At 38.4% G+C, this 21217-nt stretch overlaps 3 protein-coding genes and 2 pseudogenes across 3 annotated transcripts; 2 read left to right on the forward strand and 3 right to left on the reverse strand.

The window, feature by feature from the left end:
* Window positions 1–49: 49 nt before the first annotated feature.
* LOC103932110 lies at window positions 50–1812 on the reverse strand (annotated as a pseudogene).
* Window positions 1813–2546: 734 nt separating this feature from the next.
* Window positions 2547–6796, reverse strand: LOC103932111 (calcium-binding protein 39). The gene is made up of 11 exons (XM_009341662.3): window positions 6524–6796; window positions 5709–5873; window positions 5510–5628; window positions 4833–4907; window positions 4450–4543; window positions 4292–4351; window positions 3971–4036; window positions 3782–3880; window positions 3601–3645; window positions 3172–3274; window positions 2547–3039 (listed from the first exon to the last, which is right to left on the reverse strand). The coding sequence occupies exons 1-11, from the start codon at window positions 6644–6646 to the stop codon at window positions 2957–2959; spliced, it is 1032 nt and encodes a 343-aa protein (XP_009339937.2). The 5' UTR covers window positions 6647–6796; the 3' UTR covers window positions 2547–2956.
* A 2334-nt stretch (window positions 6797–9130) lies between these two features.
* LOC103932112 lies at window positions 9131–13433 on the forward strand (annotated as a pseudogene).
* Window positions 13434–13943: 510 nt separating this feature from the next.
* Window positions 13944–18336, forward strand: LOC103932113 (AP-5 complex subunit mu). The gene is made up of 8 exons (XM_048584492.1): window positions 13944–14081; window positions 14487–14621; window positions 15006–15317; window positions 15737–16029; window positions 16167–17062; window positions 17425–17481; window positions 17635–17682; window positions 18034–18336. The coding sequence occupies exons 1-8, from the start codon at window positions 14014–14016 to the stop codon at window positions 18103–18105; spliced, it is 1881 nt and encodes a 626-aa protein (XP_048440449.1). The 5' UTR covers window positions 13944–14013; the 3' UTR covers window positions 18106–18336.
* Window positions 18337–18573: 237 nt separating this feature from the next.
* On the reverse strand, window positions 18574–20147 carry LOC103932114 (probable galacturonosyltransferase-like 4). Its single transcript, XM_048584493.1, has one exon. The coding sequence runs from the start codon at window positions 19791–19793 to the stop codon at window positions 18741–18743; it is 1053 nt and encodes a 350-aa protein (XP_048440450.1). The 5' UTR covers window positions 19794–20147; the 3' UTR covers window positions 18574–18740.
* Between the last annotated feature and the right edge of the window lie 1070 nt (window positions 20148–21217).

Below are 21217 nucleotides of genomic sequence, written 5' to 3' on the forward strand. Positions count from 1 at the left end.
GAAATGTAACATAACGTGAATTGAAGGGTGCAAGGAACTCCGTTGAATGTATAGCGAAGGAAACCCCGTATCGGGTTTCTAATTTTATTGAACTATAAAATGTGACATAAACGCAAATGTAAATCACTTAAAACATCACAGAACAGACGAGAGAACATATTTACGTCGTATAACAACCAACCAAACAAACAATTATCTTCACAATGCTTGCCATCTTCTTGTGACCGCAGTTTCATCATGATTTAATAGCGCCGTCGTCTTCATCATCTTCGATATCCCAGCTCAAATCCTCCTCTTCCTCTGCTGCACTGAGCCGCTTATGTAAATTCGCTCTATTCGCACTGCTCCCCGTTGCATCCCCTTTGCTCTCATCAATGCTTCCTAAATCTTCAATCTCATCCCACCCAAGATCCTCCTCCTCAGGCATTGAGGGCTGGCTTGAAACAATCGAAACATCACTCTCCTTGCAAGAATCACCACCATCAGTCTTCCCTTCTGACACTTCATCAGATTTCGACTCTGCCTTATCCCCACCATCACTACTCACAGACTCCCTTGCAGTAGCTTCAACACTCTCAACATTGTCACCCTCCCTTGCAGCACCTTCACAAGAAGCTTGCTTTTGCTTCTCCAACTCTACACTCGAACCAACCTTCATATCCGACCCATCACCCTCTTCCTTCCCTACATCTTTATCTTTATCATCATCACCATCATCATCAAAATCCCAACTCAAATCCTCTTCCTCACCCAAAATTGCGCGATTCACGAGTTTTGCTCTCGCCTCCTCAGCTTCCTTCAGCTTATGCACCCGATAAAAGTACCTAGACCAGAAGCTCTCACTATCAACCTTACCAGGCACAATCTCCCCATAAATCTCACCAAGCCCTCCATTTTCCCTCATCAAATTCTCGACTTCCTCCACCTTTCGTCCAGCACAAACCCTAATTTCCAGCTCCCATAGCTCTCCAAATCATCCGGTTCCTCCAAATAAGTATTCAAATTACTCTGAACCGCACGCACCTGAGCTTCAAACCTACTGTACTTTCTCAAATCACTACCACTGCTACTCAATCTCTTATTATCACCACTACTCTCACGATTACCACTAACATTATCATCCAAATTATCAGATTCAACATCACCATCAGCTGAGATTGCGTCCCTACCGTGAGAGATGATCTCCGCCGTCGATTTCCAGACGGTGCCTCCGATATCATCGATCGCCTGGCCCACCGTCTCCAGCGATTCCTGAGCCACCGACGCGCCGACCTCGAAGCGAACCCGGAAGATCCTTGACGGCGCGCGAAGCCACCTCCCGGATCACCGCCGTCTCCTTCTTCAACTCGGAGCCGAACTCCTCGAGATCCCGGCGGTAGTTCTTGATAACGGATCCGGACTTCGTCGCCAGAGTCGTGATCAGACCTCCGAAGCTCCATGCCCCGGTGCCGGAATTCGGACGCGGACTTAGTTCCGGTTCCGGATCCGACTCCGGGTTCGGGTCGACGCCGTCGTTTGGGGCGTCGTAGTGCGGATCGTCGGATGGAAGGGGCTCGTCGGAGAAGACCGAGTTGAAGAAATTCATCCGTGATAGGAGGAGAATTCGGGGTTTTCGAGATTTTTGTGGAAATTTTTGGGGCTTAGAGATTTTCTGCAATCGGATTCGGAGTCCGAGATTAACCCGGAGCTCTATTCGTACCGAATAAATACTCTTTACGATAATAGTGACATGGGTGGCTTAATCTAGCTTTAATATTTTGAAAATATGGAAATTTGAATTAAATATCCGTTTAAATGCTAAAATTGATATTTTTCTGTTTTTTCATTGTAGCGGAGGGGGTGGATCACTCAAATACTTCGAGTCCTATCGTACCATCAAATAACTGAGTTCCGTTCCGGTCAAGAAGATTCTTAAAATAATGATACTCAAGATGTATATTATAGTTTCAATTGTTAATATCATTTATAACTGAGTTCCGCTCTAGTCAAGAGAATTCTTAAAATAATGGTACCCAGATGCATATTATAGTTTCAATTGCTAATGTCATCTATAACTGAATTCCGCTCTAGTCAAGAAAATTCTCAAAATAATGGTATCCAAGATGCATATTATAGCTCAAATTGACAAGTTTTTCTCCCACGTAACTTAGATTTCAAATTAGCCATAAACCAAACTGTAACATCTAGATTAAAGGAGAGCTGCACCAGTCTAGGCATTCCCATCAATTCCCAAATTCTCCTTGCTCTTGCGCAATCTCTAATAATAAGAAGAATGGTCTCAGAAGTCCAAGAGCAGAAAGAGCAAGAGGAATCCACCGTGAGGTCTCTCTTGGCCCTTCCTCGTTTGTTAAAAACTTATTTTTCTGTTTTAGTTCTTACACAAAACGCATGTGAAATTGTGAGTTCGATACCAGCTTATTCCTTTCATGCCTTAATGTAAATTTATCGTTGAAAATAAAAAAAGCCAACTAAATATCCAAATCAATCATGACTTGAGGAAGCAATGCAATGCTTCCAAGAATCATATTCCAAAGGTAACGGGCAACTTCTAGAAGCAAACTAGTTATAAAATTCATCTCACAATCATTACCATGTACAACTCTCCATTCTGGAGGAGTTTGATCAAACAAAGCAACACACAAAATCTCCATAAAATGGCAAACCTACAGAACACATATATAACTCATAAGTGCTCGTGAGCACCCAAAACCAACCATTTTTACGTACTTTTTCGAATATTTTACATGTATGTCAAAAGACTCTTCCTTTTTTCTTCTCGTTTTGTAATTCAACAAAAGATTACAAGGGCATACAGATCTTGACACACCCCACTCCTGAAAGCATTATACTCCATCCATTCTCTTTTCCCTTTCTTGGCACATGGCGTTTTGTCCGACAATCATTGCAGAAAATACGATTTCAGAACAAGCACAACAAGCAGATGTGAGGTAGTATTCTACAGGTTAACTAGTTGAGATACTCTTTCGATTTCCTTGATGATCAGCTCCTTTTCCTCTTCAAATTGCTCGTCTTCATCACCTACAAAGAGACTATAAATCAGCGGGGATAAACGTGACATGAAAGTTTCAATATTTTTGGAAGCACCATCATCCTTTCACAAGCCAATTCACACAAAGAGTTGCATGGTCAGAAAAGTAACAAGTTAAGAACCTTTTCCAGCAGAAAGATTCTGAAGCAAGTCCGTCAACTTTTCATGGTTTTTAGCCAGGATAAGTTTTACTTCCCGTGGCTTATTAGGATTCGCAACAAAGACCTGCACTTAGAACACAGATATATAATAATCAATAATGAACAAAATGCAAAAAATGAGAAACATGGGTGGGAACCAAAGTAATCTCAGACTTTCATTTATGAAGTTGACAAATGAGAAGTTATGGCATCAATATCAGACCGCCGGTCAACATTCCCATCATACAAAATTGACTCATACGATATATGAATCTGTACGTTGTTCCAACCCACATCCCTCATTGCATGAAGTTCAAAAAGCAGCGTACAAAATGCACTCCATATTCTTTCACATTCATACAAACACACACATCTAGGGAGCAGGAGGGGAAAAATGAGCAGGGGACGCACCTTGAAGATGTGGAAGGCAGAGATTTGGATGTTTTTACTTGAATCCTGCTCATATTAAAATAAAAATATTAAACAGCATGCTAAATGCACAAAGTAACACTATTTGCGTACATTTCAATGTAGCACCCATAGCTTGGCCATCCATAGTCCTAGAGAGTACTAGCAATAATAAATTCAAAACCTTGAGCAACGTCATCATGACTTTCAGGTACCGAACTTCTAAAATGTAGCGCTTCATTATATGTGAATTTGGAGTGTCCAAGAGGAATTCGGAGAGAAGCTAAAATCCATAAACAATTTATCCTTTAGCGCATCTCATAAATCAAAAGAATAGTAGACAGAAGCTGAAAATTTAGATACAAGAACCAACCTTCAAAGATTGCCTCCTGGTCACGTAATTTGGAGATGTCAAGAGCTTTTCATATAGATCGAAGAACTGGAACAACAATTTATTATCAGATAAGCTCAGAATAATATACACTAGAATCTAACAATACACCAGTGAAAAAGCGTCTTAATCAAGCAGATATCATATGTGTAAAATATTTCATTAACATAAACATATGAAAAGTCCTATATTTGTACAGAAATTTATAGTAAGATAAAGTGTAAGCAAACCTCATCATAGTGAGCAGTCAAAAATTCAGATACCACTGTTCCATGTTTATAGTAAGATAAAGTGTAAGCAAACCTCATCATAGTGAGCAGTCAAAAATTCAGATACCACTGTTCCATGTTTAGTAAGTAGATCCTGCCAAATTCAGGACATATTATGAGAGAACAGATAGGGCCACAAAAGCTCAGAAATGTTTAGAAAGGTCCAACATCAAAGAAGTTCATGATTCTGACCTTAAAGGTAGAGAATGCATCAGAAGCAACATCAAAGTTAGGCAACTCCACATATTTGAAGAACAACTCAAAGCTCGCAGACTCCAGTATGTATCTGAAAAATACTACACAAATCAAATGCGTGAATAAAAGAAATTTGCTTGCCAGTTAGAAGGAAAATAGAAACACTTAAAATATAAAAAGAATGAACAAAAGGGGGTAGCAGCTCTACTGTACCCACATATTAGTTATTCCGAAAATTTCCCGTTCTGCAATCATTAATTATCATTAATGGAAAGTAACAGAGCATCTCCTTTTACAAAATATGATCTACTTTAGTAAGATCACTACTGACCTGCAACAACCATTAGCAGAAAAAAAGATAAAAAGTTTGAATGTCTTACTTTGCAAGTGCAGGGAATCTAATGCAATCCCTCAACATATTCCCACAATTCAAAGCAATTTCCTTGTTATCATAGCTGTTTGAAAAAGAAACCAATAAGGGTCGTGCAATACTAATCTACCAGTTGAAAAAGTATGACGACAAGTATAAAACATTAGGACAATATCCCAATGTCCCATTGGTCACAGCTGGTGGTGAAATTACACCTAGCTACATGCATGAGTCCGTCGTTTACTTACTAGAACTTTATAAAGAAACTGAATGTGACAAAATTGGCAGAATTTGGACAAGACAACTCTGGTTGTACAAAATGTTTTATTAACAAATTTTAAAATAGTCAAAGTTATTAATGGAAACATACATGCATTCATGAAATAGAATGTATAAGTAAGTAGCATCTGAGAATCAATGCTAACTGTAGTTTATTACATAGATAGAGAACCAAAATTGTGACATGACAATAAACAAAGCGGCCTTGCCAATTAACAAAATTAGTTTGTAACACAGACACACGGTTTGGCAGCAGAAAACAAATTCTCCAAAAATTGAAGGAGAAAGGGACTAATCAAATAAAATTTACAAACCTCAAATAAGTGTGGGAGGAAACAAGTGGTAAAAACACAAAGTAAAGAATCTCTATTTTACACAGACGTACTAATAAAACATTAACAAACTTACTACACGACAAGAAAGTCTAATAATTCCAAATGGTTCTCCATGTATTCTGCACAGCAATAAGTCGATTCAACCTTGTGCTTCATCAATATGGACCAACAATGGACCAAATCCTTTCTTGCCTGTATTGAAAACAATTCATCATCACGTGCAACCAATGCTTCATATGCTAGGCAGTATGACAAAAATTACCGTAACTTACTTCCCATCCCAGTATAGGTAACTTGTGAATTAGAAGATCAAGAACACCCTCCTTACAAATCTCAAGAGCAAGCTGTGAAATGTGATCCATATTTGGTTCGGTCTCCCCATCTCCAGAAAGCATACATTTCATTGTCGTGAAATTCTTTTCAACTTCTTCCAAAGCCTATAATAAAGTTAAGCAACGTCTGCTTAAAAAAACTAAACTTGCATATCATTAATTAAAACCCCAACACCTACAAGTTTTACGTAAAACATTTCGAGAGCACAGTTAAAGAAAAACCCTCGTCCATCCACTTGTCATGCTCTAATTGATTCTTAGTCGTGAAATTCCTTTGGTTCCCTTCTTCCTTTACAAAGTAAGTACAGTTTTTTTTCTAAACTAATGGGGTGTTTTTTGCTAAAGTGTAAACCCCAACTAAACTAAATCTCGACTACATCTCGCATCAAGCTCCGTTACGCCAAAAACAAAATAAAAACAGATTACGAATCTCCCAAGTAGTAGTGCCAAGTGCCAACAAAGTTAGGAAAACGAAAGCTAGTAACTTTGCTTACCAAAGTACGAAATTCGATCGAGAAAAGCACTTCTACACTTAAAATTTTGCTTGCACTAATCGAAGTTCTTAGAATTATGTCTATATAAATCAACCCAATTGACAATTTCCCATTGATTTATGCAATGCTGCAAAGCCACACACCCACAAAGCAAAACCAAGCACCCATTTGCCCCAATTGCATAACCAAATTACAAATGCAAGTTTGGGAAATTGGAACAAGAACAATAAATCATAAGCCCTAGAAATTGAGAGAGAGGACCTTTTCGAGGGCTTTGACTTCGACAACGGTCTGGATGTCGAGGGCCAGGAGGCTGTCGTTGATGGCCTTGGCCACCTCCTGAGGGGTTTTGGGCCTCGACGGCTTGAAGAACGAAAACGACATGATCGTCGGTGTCGTTCAATTCTCCTCTCCCTATCTCTCCACGAAGAATTGAGGGAAATTCAGCGGAGCTTTTGTCAATGGCGATTGTGACAAGCCAGTCCTTTTCCGGCTCAGTGAGATAAAACGCGGGTATGTAGAAAGGAAGGGGATGTATTGAATTGGGATTTTGAAGGATTTTTAACTCAAAAACTGTTCAATTCACAACTCTAAAATTTAGCCATTTCCTTAAAGATTTTTAACTCAAAAACTGTTTCTTAATTTACAACTCAAAAATTTAGGGATATTTAGGAGTGTGTTCAATTTGGAATTTGAGACATTTGGATTTATAAATCATAGATTTTTATAGAGTTTAATTGATTTGTAGAGATTCCATGTAAAATTTTGATTCAATTCCCTTGAAATCTCATAGACAGATGTGAGATGTATGGATGCTTAAAATACACTACAAAATCTCTTCAATTTTCTCTAATTGCTCAACTTTTTCAAATTCTTTAAAATCAAATTCTAATTGAATACACTTGAAATGTTATAAACTTTTTTAAAATCGTAATTGAATACACCTGAATTTGTAAGGATTTTAATAAACTATCTTAAAATCCTGATTGAATACACATTGAATTTTAAAGAATCACTTAAAATCCTAATTGAATACACATAGATTCATTAAAATAATTAAAATCCCTCAAAATCCCAATCGAATACACCCCTTAATTAGGATTTTAATGATCCTCTGAAATTTAATGTGTATTCAATTAGGATTTTAAGATAGTTTATTAAAATTCTTAGAAATTCGGGTGTATTCAATTAGAATTTTAAAGAAGTTTATAACATTGCGGGTGTATTCAATTAGAATTAGAATTTAAAGAATTTGGAAAAGTTGAGGAATTAGAGAGAATTGGAAAGATTTTGTAGTGTATTTTAAGCATCCACAAATTTCACATCTCTTTATCAGATTTTAAGGGAATTGAATCAAAATTTTACATAGAATCTCTTCAAATGAGTTAAACTCCATAAAAATCCATGAATTTATAAATCGATTAAAATCTCTTAAATTCCTAATTGGATACACATTTCTGAAATCATGAAAGTGAAATAATATCTACATACTTTATCCTAAAAAGAAAAAGAAGGAAAAACAAAAATAAAAACTACGTAGTATAATTAATTTCTGATTTTAAATAATTTAATTCTAATTAACCATGATAAATAGGTAGTTGACATTTCTTACTTTTCTCGTGATTGAATAATGTCTTAATGGGACAAATATCTAAAATTCATTGTTTTCTAAATCTAAATTGACCACGCCTATGATAGTTGATTCAGTTGGTAAGGGTGTGTTTGTGGTTAACTTTTAATCTAAGATTGATCTTTGCTATTAGCAGTTCTCGTTGGTACGTGATTTGTAAATTTCTATGTAAATTCATATAGGTTGCAACTGGTAGTTAGGTGCTATGTGTAAGTTATTTCGGCTTGAGGTTGTGGTTATGCCCTTGATGTTGGTGATGAAAGTAGTCAATCTTCCCCTAAACTTTTTGTTACCAAAAAAAAATAAAATCTAGATTGACAAGTATGTGTGAATTCAAACACACCTAAGAATAAAGAAGTTGAAGATAAATTATGGAATATAACTCTTTTTTGTAGACTCTTCGGGCTTGTTTGGGAGTGTAAGAGAACATCGTGACTTCTCATTCGAAGCAATTACAATGTCTTTAGAATCACTCTCAAATAGGCCCTTAACATTACTTTAAGAGGTTGAAGTACAAATACTCGAGTGGATAACATTCCGAAATATAGATTCATCTCCCTCATTTGACAGTCAAGCAGTGGGACCAGGTGATCCGAAATTCCCGTTGAATAATATATTTTTTTTTTGGTCCAGACTTGTCCGCGGCATCTAGTTTTATCTACAATTTTTTTCAAACTTTGTATAGTATAATAATCGACCCTGACAGCTTAGGTGTCGAGGAATCCTTGGAATAATATCTCCTCGCTGTTCTAAAAAAGGGACCATGAATCCAAATTTGAGGATTATTAGCCTCGTATGCTTGTGCACAAAGGATTAAAATTTTCTTTTCAAATTTTATGTAATCGTGTTAATAAGTCATTCTCTCATGTCGTGTTTGAAATTACCACTTTTTTAAAACATAAATTTGTAAAAACATATTGATTTATTAATGAATGATAACACAACCCCGTTTAGTAATTTACACTGAGAATATTTACTAATCGTTTTGTCATAAGTTCTAAGTATTTTCATTTTTATTTTTAAAAGAAACATTAAGGATATGAAATTTAACTTGATTCGAGTTTTTATTTTTTAAAATAAAAATCCATAAAAAAAAAAAACTTAAAACTGAAATAAATTTTTTTTGAGAAAAAAACTGAAATAATTATACAGAAACGAAACTGACATGGCACTCCATCAAAAGGAAAGCAAAGCATGTTTCTGGTGGAGGTTAAGGAGGAAAGTTGGAAAATGGACCAAAACAGAAGTACAAAGTAGAAAACGTTGCCTTGGAATCCTGGCAGGGGCATTGTCGTCAAACCACCTCGCATATTAACCGCCGCCGCCTCCACCTATTATCCCCTTCAAAAAACACTGAAAACGCACGCATTCATTCGTCCATTTCGATCCCCCACATAGCTGAGCTCAGGAATCTCGAATCTCGACGCGATGCGAGGCCACGATCGGATCAATGCGTGTCTCCCCAACGAGCTGATCGTCGAGGTCTTCCGGCTTCTCGACTCCAAGCTCAGCCGCGACGCCTGCTCTCTCGTCTGCAACCGCTGGCTCTCCCTCGAGCGCCTCATCCGCACAACCCTCCGCATCTGCGCCACCGGCAGCCCCGACTTTGTCGTCGACCTCCTCGCCCGCCGCTTCCGAAACGTCCGCACCGTTCACATTAACGAGCGCCTCAGCATTTCGCTCCCTACTCCCCCCGTAATCACTCAGTCGATTCGATCGATCCCCAATTCGATACAAATCGACTTATTCTAATCCGTCAAAACAAACAGGGCCTAAATGATTTTGGTTGTGTTTTTGAAGGGGAGGAGGCGCGCGACTGACATTGCGGCGGTTTCGTCGGTGAGGCTGCATTCTGCCAATGGGTCCGATGACGGCGTGCTTGATTCGAACAGCTTATCGGCGACGGATTCCCCAAGCTCGAAAAGTTGAGCTTAATCTGGTGCTCCAGTGTCTCCAGTATCGGGCTAACTTCGCTCGCTGATAAGTGTAAATTGTTGAAATCATTGGATTTGCTGGTGAATTTTTGCTTAATTGACCTTTAATGTCTTTTGTTATTGCTTTGTTAGAGTTAAATTTAAATGCTTGAAGTCTGCAATTCCTCGTTTGGACACTTAATTGGAAATTATGAGTATATTCCTACATGGGTTTCTTTTGGGTACTGTCTTGCAATCTTGCTTTCGTTAAAGGTGCATTCTTTACCGTAAGCATTCAAAAAATGTTTTCCTGTACTCCTTGTAAAAACATAGGAGAGAAAATGCACCTGTATCAGTGTCCGATGAATTTTTTGGGGTGCCAATAATTGTTCCCGATAATTTTAAAATCATATTGATATTTGCTATTTGATATACATGTTAAGTGCATGACATGACGCACCAGCTAACCTTAATTTTCTGTTTATGAAGGGTTGCTATGTTGGAGATCAGGGACTAGCTGCCGTGGGAAAGTGTTGCAAGCAGCTTGAATATTTGAATTTGCGGTTTTGTGAGGGATTGACTGACGTATGTGTGGTTGAATTAGCCCTTGGTGTTGGGAATTCATTAAAGTCTCTTGGTATCGCTGCCTGTGCAAAGATAACTGATGCTGCAATGGAAGCAGTGGGGCTACACTGCAAGTCTCTTGAATACTTGTCGTTGGATGCAGAGTTCATACACTAAAAAGGGGTGGTTTGTGTGGCCCAAGGATGTCCTGCTTTGAAATCTTTGAAGCTACAATGTATTAATGTCACAGATGAGGCTTTGACTGCTGTTGGAACTTCTTGTTTGTCGCTGGAGGTGTTGGCTCTATATAGCTTCCAGAAATTTACTGATAAGTCAGTACTCATTATTCCTAATATGGCTCTTCATTTATTACATGAATGTAACAGGACTTACATATTAAAAAATTAAGCATAATTCTTTATCTTCTCTTTGTTCCCTAGTAGTTTCTTATTGAGGCTTTCCAATAAGAAACTTCTTTATGGAATGAAGCGCTACAGTTTCTCAACTTCAGATTGTGCCTGCACACATCATTTTTTAAGATTACTGAAAAATGATGAAGTTTTGAGCTTGTCTGTTTCATTTTATTAATTCAGCTCACAGTTAAATGACTCTTTCTTTGTTTTCATGTCTGCTACATTTCAGAGGTTTACGGGCTGTTGGAAAGGATGTAAGAAGTTAAAAAATATTATTGTTAGTGACTGTTTCTTTCTGGGTGACAATGCTTTGGAATCAATTGCAACTGGCTGCAAGGAACTTACACATCTTGAAGTGAATGGTTGTCACAATATTGGAACATTGGGTCAGGAATCCATTGGAAAATCTTGCCCGTATGTTCCTGTCTCGGTTTAACTTAAATTGGTAATTTAGATGGTAATTATATGGATGGTTGGAGTGGTTCTCATGTTTAGCTTATTGATGCTGCTAAGCTGTGGGAAAATTCCATTGAGCTACATGCTTTCACTAGTATTTTTCTTTGAATGGGTTATAGGATACAATTAGCATGGATGTTTAGCAGTCAGTTTTGCCCGTAGGTGGAAACTTATGTACATTCAGAAGTTGTATCCTTGGACCTGTTTACATTCAGCTCAGTTGGCAGATTTGATGTGTGTGTTCGTTAACATAATTTCTTGCATGCCTATGGTAATACCTAGTTGATGTTACATTCTTGTTATGTATTCATTTATCTGTTGATGATAAGTTAATCCGAAGAATTTGAAAATGTGCAGGCGTCTTACTGAGTTAGCATTATTGTATTGCCAAAGGATAGGCAACTTTGCACTTTGTGAGGTTGGACGAGGCTGTCAGTTCCTGCAATCTCTTCGTCTGGAAGATTGCTCAAGTATTGGAGATGAAGACATTTGCAATATAGCTAAAGGCTGTAGAAATTTGAAGAAACTTCACATTAGTCGATGTTTTGAGGTTCTCTCAAACTTAACAAAGTCTTGATCACCACCTTTTTTATTCTTCATTTACTGTTTACAGAATATGATTATATTTAATTTTGAATTTTTTTTTTTGCTGTTATCCAATATTTCCTTTTGTTTGGAAGAACGGAACAATATGCAGGAACAAGAAAATGCAATTCTTGGTTCTGTATTTGAGTCGTATTCCCTTTTTTGAGATGTTATCTTCAACAATAAATGTGTTCTTTTAAGTTAAAAGATTTATTTGTATATGGCTTCTGTAAAAAATTCTTTATTCGTTACTTATTTGGATAATATCTGTTGCCTTCTGGTATAGATTGGAAACAAGGGAGTTGTAGCAGTTGGAGACTATTGTAGGTCACTCACAGACCTTAGCCTCCAGTTTTGTGATAGGTAACTTTTTCGTTGTTTTGTGGATCAGAATCTACATTATGTCTTTAACGTTGTATATCCCACGGGTCATCTCCTAATCTTATCTACATTATGTCTGTGACGTTGTATATCACACTGGTCATCTCCTAATCTTACCTTTTACTACTAGAGTTGGGGACCAGGCCCTTATTGCTGTTGCTCAGTGTAGATCCCTACAATATCTGAATGTCAGTGGATGCCACCAAATTGGTGATGCTGGATTGATAGCCATTGCAAGAAGTTGCCCGCAAATTAGTTACCTAGACGTAAGTGTTCTTCAGGTGTGTTCTCTCTCCCTCTCTCGCACTCTCTCTTCTCACCCCCAACAAACACATATATCTTGTGACTTATATCTGAAGCACAGGAAGCATCCTTGTTACATTTGAAGAAACAGTGGAAGTTTTCATGTTCATATTGATGCACATGCAACCTAACATGATTGCGTTTTTCCAATCTGTGTTCAACCTAACATGATTTTCGTTTTCAAAAGAATTTGGGGGACATGGCAATGGCTGAACTCGGAGAAGGCTGTCCAAACCTGAAGGACATTGTACTGTCACATTGCCGTCAAGTAACAGATGTTGGTATAAACCATCTTGTTAAAAATTGCACAATGCTTACATCCTGCCACATGGTTTATTGCCCGGGCATAACTTCTGACGGAGTAGCCACGGTGGTTTCGAGTTGCCCCAACATAAAGAAGGTCCTGGTTGAGAAGTATAAGGTTAGCCCAAGAACCAAACGGAGGGCAGCCTCTGTCATTTCCTATCTTTGCGTGGATCTGTAATGTCCGCAATCCGCTTTATGTACATACCCTGAGCTTGCTGAATTCAGGACAGCAATATATAGAAGACAACATCTGGAGCCAAATCCTCTCTTAGGTCTTACATGAAACGGGTTCACCGCCACTGTAACGTTCCATTCTAATATAACAATGACATGTGTAAGTTAATGGCACGTTGTCAAAACGGATTGGAACGCCATGTGGTGGTGAACCCATCGCATGTAAGAACCAGTTATGTACGCATGCCCAAGATCTTTTGCTTATATTTTTCTAACTTTTTTGTTGTTTATTTTTTGTGGCCGTACTGTAATATTAGCAATAAATGTTTGTAATGTCTTTTGTAATAATAGTAGTATTCCTATTCCGAGTGTTGGGGAAAGAAATAAAAGAAGTAATGCTCTGATGGTGTAACTATCTGGCCAATTTTCTCGAGTATTTTCATTTTCGTACAGTTTCTTACAACAACGAGACTCTAACCTAAAATCTTAAACTTCTGTCTCGTCTTGCGTATTTCCTTTGAGCTAAAACTATGGGGGCAATTTCATGGACTCGTAGTTTTAGTGGTTAAGAATATTCCTCTTCACATACAAGTTTTTGAAGTGCAATTACAATCTTGTCACGAGAAAATGAATCCACCTAGCAAAAAATACGAAGTTGTAATTCAGTATTTCTTCATGGGTAGTGCTATTTAAATGCTCATTTTAATTGCCCACACATCTTTGTTAATTTTTATTCATTGATATTTTTCAATTCATTCGATCTAATAAACGAAAATTAAAAAAATGTGTGAGAAGTAAAATTGAATTTGAAAATAGCGGTACCCTTTCCCCATCACTTCCCCTATTGCTTCCCCAAGAGAAAAATGAAAAAGAATATTTTCCCTTTCCTTTTCCTTTAAATAAGTACATTGAAACGACGGCGTAGTGACGGAATTTAAAACAGTGAGTCGAAGATTTAACGTTTCCGGAACCCGCAGAGCTGTGTGACGCTGTTTTCTGTCGGATAATCGGTTGCTGAGAGAAGCCATGACGGGAGGTTGCAGCATCAGAGCCATCTGGATCCTCAACAGTCTCGACGCCGTCGTTTTCTCTAGGTCCTCTCCGAACAAATTCTCACGCTACCCTCTCTCCATATCTATCCATCTATTATATTGCACAACCACAACGAGCTAATCTTAGATACAATTCTTCTGCTTCAAAATTCCAAATTCGATTCGAATTTGGTAACGCTAGATTTTGGGATTTTGAAATCCAACGCCCTAATTTGCTCCTGAGGAAAATTCAGCAACATACAAATTGTTGTTGTTTTTTTTCTTTTAAAAAATTATTAATTTGATTGAGTAAAGCTAACTAATTTGTTAGAGGAGTTTGTGTATTGGTGTACGGAAGCTACGATTGATAACTGGAGTCTATGGTTGTGTTTGTTGGCAGCCAAACAGGAATTTATAAAATCCGAGTTTTGCTGAATTTGGTTTTGTTTTGTAATTTTTACTACTCAGGAGGTTTCCAGTGGTAGAGAAGCGGTGGAGGGGGGTTTGCAAGAGCGAGAACGAGATTTCGGCCGAGGGTAGTTTTTTTCCTGTACTTCCTAGTGATTCAGAGTTAGCCGCTGCATTTGTAGATAGAAAAAGAAGGTCAGTTGAGATTCATTTCTGCTTTGTCACTTTTTTCTTGGGCTGTTTCTGTAAAAATCATGTGAATATGTATTTTGCTAAAATTGTACATCTTGATCTATCAGATTTTATTAGCCTGGTTGATTGAATCACAACTAATGTGCTAAAACGTCTTTGTTTGTTTGAACATGTTAGTTTTGTGACTTACATCTAGTATGTAGTTTTTCTCTGTTACCTCACTCTCACTCTCGCACTTGTTCGGGTTTTATGGGTTTCGTGTATTATGTTATTACAAGTGATTTTCTCATTATAATTGTTGTATCCCTCCTTTTGTAGATTATGGTAACTTTATTACTATGTTTTTTATTTGTCAATGTTACTAGAATTTTCATTTTATGCATGTAGGGAGGGGTCTCTTCGTGGGTTTGGGGTACGCGTAAGTCAGTCAGCTGAAGGCTCAGATTCTTGGGTTGATGATCCAATCACACGTCATATCATTGGAATTTACATTAGTAATGAAGAGGGAGGGGACGATAATCTGCTCTGGCCTTTAATCTTGCACACAAAGGGCCATTATTGCATCCTTGTATTGCCTATGGTGGAGCCCAGGCATTTAAAGGCATTTGTAAAGTTATGTAATAGATCTGATTGTGGCAATGCTGTTGGAGTGGAGGACAGTATATCTACCATTCTGCTTGATCTTCCGTCCATCACAGGGTATGGTAAGTTGCTTTCAATAGTGTTCAGGAAGAATATCATACGAGAAACCATAGTTGTTTTGTCATTCCTCTCCGTATTTTTTAAATTGGCATATGAGCAGTGCCTCAATTAAACTCGTGAAGGGCACATAAATTAGATTAAAATGCATAAATGAGATTAGTGTGTCCCAGATGTTTGTGTAAATTTAAAACCTTGCACATTCCGTTTTGCTTTCTATGGATGGGATGCACTGATTCCAATTTTTTTCTTTTCCTGTTATTTCACCACGTTTCCCTTTCCTCCATTACATTTTCAAAGGGCTGGCATTGCATGTTTGTATGAACTCTAAAGTATAAATTGAATCAACCGTGTAAATGGAATGTGCGACTTTCTTTAAAAACAGTAAGCAGTTATTTTTCTTTTTTGTTATCCCCTAGTGCTTTTATGGTGGCACATGCTATTGGTGACATAATAACTGGTGATGTGGCGGAACCTGAAGTGGTCGTAAGTGCATCCCCATCTGTCGGAGGATTGTTAGACTCACTAACTGGCAGCATAGGAATATCAAGCATCTCCTCAAGGGCAAAACCTGTAGCTGCACCAGTTGCATCCTCAACCCCTTCCGGCATTGCAGCAACAGGAACTGTTACATCAGATGCTCACAAGACTGGTTCTAGGCCTTTAGATAAAGATGCTCTCCGAACTTTCATAAGTAGTTCAATGCCCTTTGGTTGGTACTTCTTACTATGGTATTTCTCATCTTGGATTTTTATATTATCATTATCACTATTGACAATTTAGTGGTTCACCTTTGCTTTGACCTGTTGCTGGTTTAGTGTCTGATGTGCTTGCTGATTGTACATATAGGAACACCGTTGGATTTGAGCTTCCCCAATATTGTTTCCATTAGGGTTAATGGCTTTTCTTCGTCAGATCTTCCTCCTGCAGACCTGAAGCAACCTGCTTGGAAGCCTTACCTATACAAGGGAAGGCAGAGAATACTGTTCTCAGTTCATGAGACTGTCCATGCTGCTTTGTATGATCGAGACGAGATTCCAGATAGTATATCAATTTCTGGTCAAATAAATTGCCGAGCAGAATTAGAAGGATTGCCCGATGTGACCTTCCCCTTAATAGGGTTGAATGCAGATCACATTGAAGTTTTATCATTTCATCCTTGTGTTCAAGTTCCAGAACAAGGTTCTGACAAGCAAGCTGTGATATTTTCACCCCCGTTGGGTAATTTTGTTCTAATGCGTTACCAAGCAGTTTGTGGTCTTGGACCACCCATAAAAGGATTTTACCAGTTGTCTATGGTCTCCGAAGACAAAGGTGATTTCTTATTCAAATTACGGCTACTGGATGGATACAAGTCTCCTCTCGCTATGGAGTTTTGTACTGTGACTATGCCTTTTCCAACAAGAAGGGTTGTATCTTTTGATGGCACTCCATCGGTTGGAATGGTTTCCACTACAGACCATTCTGTGGAATGGAAGATTGTCATGGGTGGGAGGGGCCTCACCAAAAGTATTGAGGCAACTTTCCCTGGGAAAGTTCAGTTTGCACCATGGAAACCTCAAAAATCACCTACCTCTAGTTCAGCCTTTGGAAGCATAGCTGATGAAGATAGTGATATTGAGACAGATGGTAACAATAATAATATGGTAAATGTAGATGAGTTCCTAACGGAAAAAATGAGCAAGGATCTTCATCCAGCTGATTTGGAGGAGCCATTTTGCTGGCATGCATACAATTATGCCAAGGTACTTGCTTCGTCTTTGTTTTTTTTTTATCTCAGAATCAGTTGGGATTTCTTGCAACAGAGAGTGATGTCTTATCCAAAAAAGTCTGTTAGAAATTACAAATTAGAGATATGGCTTCCATTATATTGATTGAATATTCGGATTTAAATTTGGTTTCATTGGTTTTGTTCTCTGTTATTGTTTCTATTCTCTTGCCAGTGTCTATGTGGATTGAATACTAAAATAGTAATGATAATACAAATTTTGTCAAGTGTATATTTTGTTTGTGTCAGTCAAGCATTCGTTTGTACTTTAAAGTGTTTAAGCATTTATTGAAGACCTAGCTTTAACAGAAGATGGCGTTTCCTGACTCATGTTTACAGGTGTCGTTCAAGATTGTTGGGGCTTCATTGTCTGGAATGTCATCAGATCCAAAATCTGTAAGTTTTGCTTCCTTTAATTCTCCTGTCATGGCCTGGTTCGTTACACGAACCCAGGGATAGGCAAGAAGAGGAATAGTCTTGTTGTATTTAGCTCATATTTACATGTATTTTTTGTTTGCTGGCTTTCTTAATTGTTTCTTCTACACGCAGGTAAGCATTTATCCAACCGTTAAAGCACCAGTGGAGTTCTCTACTCAGGTGGGTTTTTCCTCGGACTTCTCTATCTTCAAGCTTGATATATTTGTATTACTCTAAGAATGCATGCTGCGGAAAAATTGTTAGAAAATGTTTGCTGACGTCACTGTCCATAGCAGTTCATTTTTGCATCTTCTTGTTTGAATCTGATTTGTGCTCATCATATAGAAACTAGCATAAGTATATTATATGTAGTCATGGCAATGCTACAGATGGACCAATGATTGTTTCATAACCTGTGACAGTAAAATTCTCATTGGTTTCTTGTTTCTTCTAATAGTAGCAATTTCATTGTTTAAATGTGAAAGTTGGGTATACTTGTCAATCCATTGTTCCTTTTCACTTGTTAAACAGGTTACTTCTGGGGATTACATTTTGTGGAATACGTTGGGTAGGTGCCCGTCTGTTGCTGTAGCAAAAGTATAGGGATGGATATCGATGGCAACCCCGGAATATAAAATGTAAATTCAGGGATCAAGAATGCTCTCTTTATGTAATCCGAGTACACCAGATCTGTGTTTTAAAGTCCGATGTGTGCGTAAACCTTTGTTCTTTGCTAGAGATGGTGTTAAAAAGAAGGGAGGTCAAGTTTATGGTCTGATTTGTTATGAAATGGCGTCTTAAATTTTCTGAATAGATCACTCGTAATTTTAGTTAGTGTTGGAGGAGAAGCCAATCTTCCTGTCGTTGCTTATATGCTGTTAATTACATGAATATTATTGGTTTGAAAGCTAGTTTTCGACAAATTGTCCTTCCTTTACGTTTGTTCCTTGAAACACAAGAATTTACAGGTTCCTAACCATACAAAGAAGCCTTCAAATGGCCATTTACAAGTTGGATGGTCGACTCTTGACAAAATTTTGCCATCCAGGTCCCAACTTCTTCGCAGGAGCCAGCGGACGAAAATGACATCGAAGGCACGGAGAACCCGAGATCTCAACGCGAAGTTTGCCTCCTTGGAACACACTCCATTCAAGGACTGTGTTATGATGTGCATAGTTCATGACTCTGTATTTTATCTCCTTTCATGCTCTCTCTTCATGGTTCAACTTTCTTCTCTCTTATTCTTCCAGAAAGTGTCTCGACGAATGGTAGAGATCGTATGGTGCCCAGAGATGATCGACGGTGCATGGCTTCCGGGAGTCCAACCTCAACCATGGCTTACCCTTCCCGCTCCAGTGCAAAAGACTAATGGGACCAGGGTGGAGGCTCCTACACCTTCCTTCAAAGTTGTCACCGCCTAAGCCATGCTGGTTCCACCGGTGATCCACAGCCTTGATGTTTCCAGCCAAAAGCAGCAAAAAGGGCGGCAGAGACCCCAAATGGTATAGCCTCTTTCGCTTTTGCAACGCCATCCACTCCTCAACCTTCTGCGTATACCCTCCTTTCCTCCATTTATCCACATCCACCACCATCACTCCTGTGTTGAAATAACACGGGTTTCTTCCTTGGAACGTCTTCAACAAATCCGGGTCAGACCAAAATGCGTTAGTGAAATACTTTGTGAAATTTGCCCGGCAATATTCCGGTGCAGCCACCACCTTGTCTTCCATGTCCACACTCCATAGCTTGGCAATGTCATCCACCACAACGAGGTCCGAGTCCAAGTATATAACACGTCTCATCTCATTCGGAAGGATGTCAGCAAGATAGATTCTAGCATAATTCATGGGCTGATCCAATGCTTGTCTTATAGATTTTGATATCTTCCCGCGAACCCAGTCCGAATCAAAGGCATACGTCTTGAAGTTCAAGTAAGGTAACGTAGACTTTATGCTGGAAAAGAACTTAGGCGTAGTATGCGCGGAGAGGAAGTGAAAGTAGAGATTTTCAGGGCATGCCGAGTGTTGCAACAAAGAGAACACGGCAGCCATTGTGCCGCGAAAGTAATTGGCATCTAGGGTCATGGCAACATGGATGCCATCCGCGTTTTCGGAGCCACATTGCTCCCCGTTTCGGAAGGCAGGCGCTTCGCGGAAGACGGGAAGGTCAGGGGAGGGACGGGGAACGAAGCCTAGGCGAATGCCGGAGGTGGTGGTGATGGGGTGGAAGAGGAGGATGGACAGGAGGCCAAGGAGTATTGGGAGAGAGGTTGGAGTACTCAACAAGGCCATCCTGTCAAAGGTGTTTTGGTATTAGTTTTTTGGGGACTTTTGGGAGGTTGTCTCTAAAGACGTAGGCAACGGAAGCGATTTGAAACATTAGAAATTGGGGGTTTTTGGATGTGAGAAGTTGGGATGTTAGAAGTTGGTAGAGAGGGAAAATCTCCGAGTATAATTGTGAGGAAGAGAAAATCTCCTAGGATTTTGGGTTGCCGAAAAGTCGAAAGAGGTCGTTTTTTTTTCTTTCTATTTGTGGCAAATTTGGATGATCTTAGTTAGGCGTTGACAATGTAAAAAAGAATCCAAAAAGTACAGGATTTAAAGGAGTCGTTTGTGCATACCCAATTTCACGTTTTGCATACTTGTTTTGCATACTTGATTTATTTATTTATTCAGCTTAATAGCTAGAATGAAATAAAAAAGCTATACATATGCAAGAGGTGAAACATGGTGTGCATAAATTATTTTCTTATGTTTATTTTTTTTACTACCCATAAGAGTGTTCGAGCTTTTGATTAAAAAAAATATGGGAAACTATCCAAAACACTCTAGAAAACTTTCATTTAACCATAAAGACAAATAATTTCAAAAATATCAAAGTTGCCCTTGAAAACCTTCAGACAACAACTGAATGCAAAAGATAATAAAGTATGGGCATGAGCTCTAGGAGACAAGGCATGCAGGAAGTACACATGCATTCAGCAAGTTCACATGCCGTTCAAAACAAAAGCAAAAGAAGACAAATAACGGTCCACTTTTAGAAACAGTGACACTGACAGTTTTCAGAAATAGTGCAAAGTTACTATTCAAAAAAGTTGTAAATAGTTGTTTGCTTTTTGAAAAATTGTGTTTTGTCACTTAGGAAATTGATTTGTATATAAAGGAGCCTTTCCTCCCATGCAAAAACACATCATACTCACACCATACTTCAATCTTCATACGCTCAAGCATCCGAAGCCTTCCTAGCATCCTTTGTAAGCACTTCTCCTTGTAAACATTTTGCATATCAATAAAAGTTCAAGTGTACATATTCAAGAAATCTCCAAGTCTTAAGTAAGTTTTCTTTCTTTCTTTAGTGTATTTGTTTAATTAAACTTCTAGTCTAAAATAAGAAAACACTATTGTAGTTATATTATTAACTTGCTAAACTGACGATCATACTTTGTTCGAGCACTCTGTTATAGTTGAATGCTTGCCATACAAATAACTGGACATTGACTAGGGTACCTCTGAGTTCAGCTGTTAAGGCCTTATACTTGCATTATGAGTGACTGTCATGCTGAAACATGTCGAGTTCCATGTGCAAGGTTTTACGTCTAGTTGTTATAATGGCCATCTGACTATTTAACCAGGCATTTGCTTTGCGAATTTGGTATCAAAGCCAAGTTTAACATTTTAATAGTATAATTATAATAGTAAAGTACATTGAGGATGAA

Source organism: the organism of the source record quoted next, unplaced genomic scaffold (assembly GCF_019419815.1).
Source record: "Pyrus x bretschneideri cultivar Hongxiangsu unplaced genomic scaffold, Pyrus_bretschneideri_v1 Contig21, whole genome shotgun sequence".
Taxonomy (NCBI): Eukaryota; Viridiplantae; Streptophyta; class Magnoliopsida; order Rosales; family Rosaceae; genus Pyrus; species Pyrus x bretschneideri.

Bases quoted from the DNA above. Each gene is read 5' to 3' on its own strand.
- LOC103932113 (XM_048584492.1), top strand. From the start codon at position 14,014: ATGACGGGAGGTTGCAGCATCAGAGCCATCTGGATCCTCAACAGTCTC. The intron at 17,063-17,424 runs GTACTTGCTTCG...TCATGTTTACAG, and splicing joins ATGCATACAATTATGCCAAG to GTGTCGTTCAAGATTGTTGG. The intron at 17,482-17,634 runs GTAAGTTTTGCT...TTCTACACGCAG, and splicing joins TGTCATCAGATCCAAAATCT to GTAAGCATTTATCCAACCGT.
- LOC103932111 (XM_009341662.3), bottom strand. From the start codon at position 6,646: ATGTCGTTTTCGTTCTTCAAGCCGTCGAGGCCCAAAACCCCTCAGGAG. The intron at 5,629-5,708 runs GTAAGTTACGGT...TTTTCAATACAG, and splicing joins TACCTATACTGGGATGGGAA to GCAAGAAAGGATTTGGTCCA. The intron at 4,352-4,449 runs GTCAGAATCATG...TGAATTTGGCAG, and splicing joins ATGCATTCTCTACCTTTAAG to GATCTACTTACTAAACATGG.
- LOC103932114 (XM_048584493.1), bottom strand. From the start codon at position 19,793: ATGGCCTTGTTGAGTACTCCAACCTCTCTCCCAATACTCCTTGGCCTC.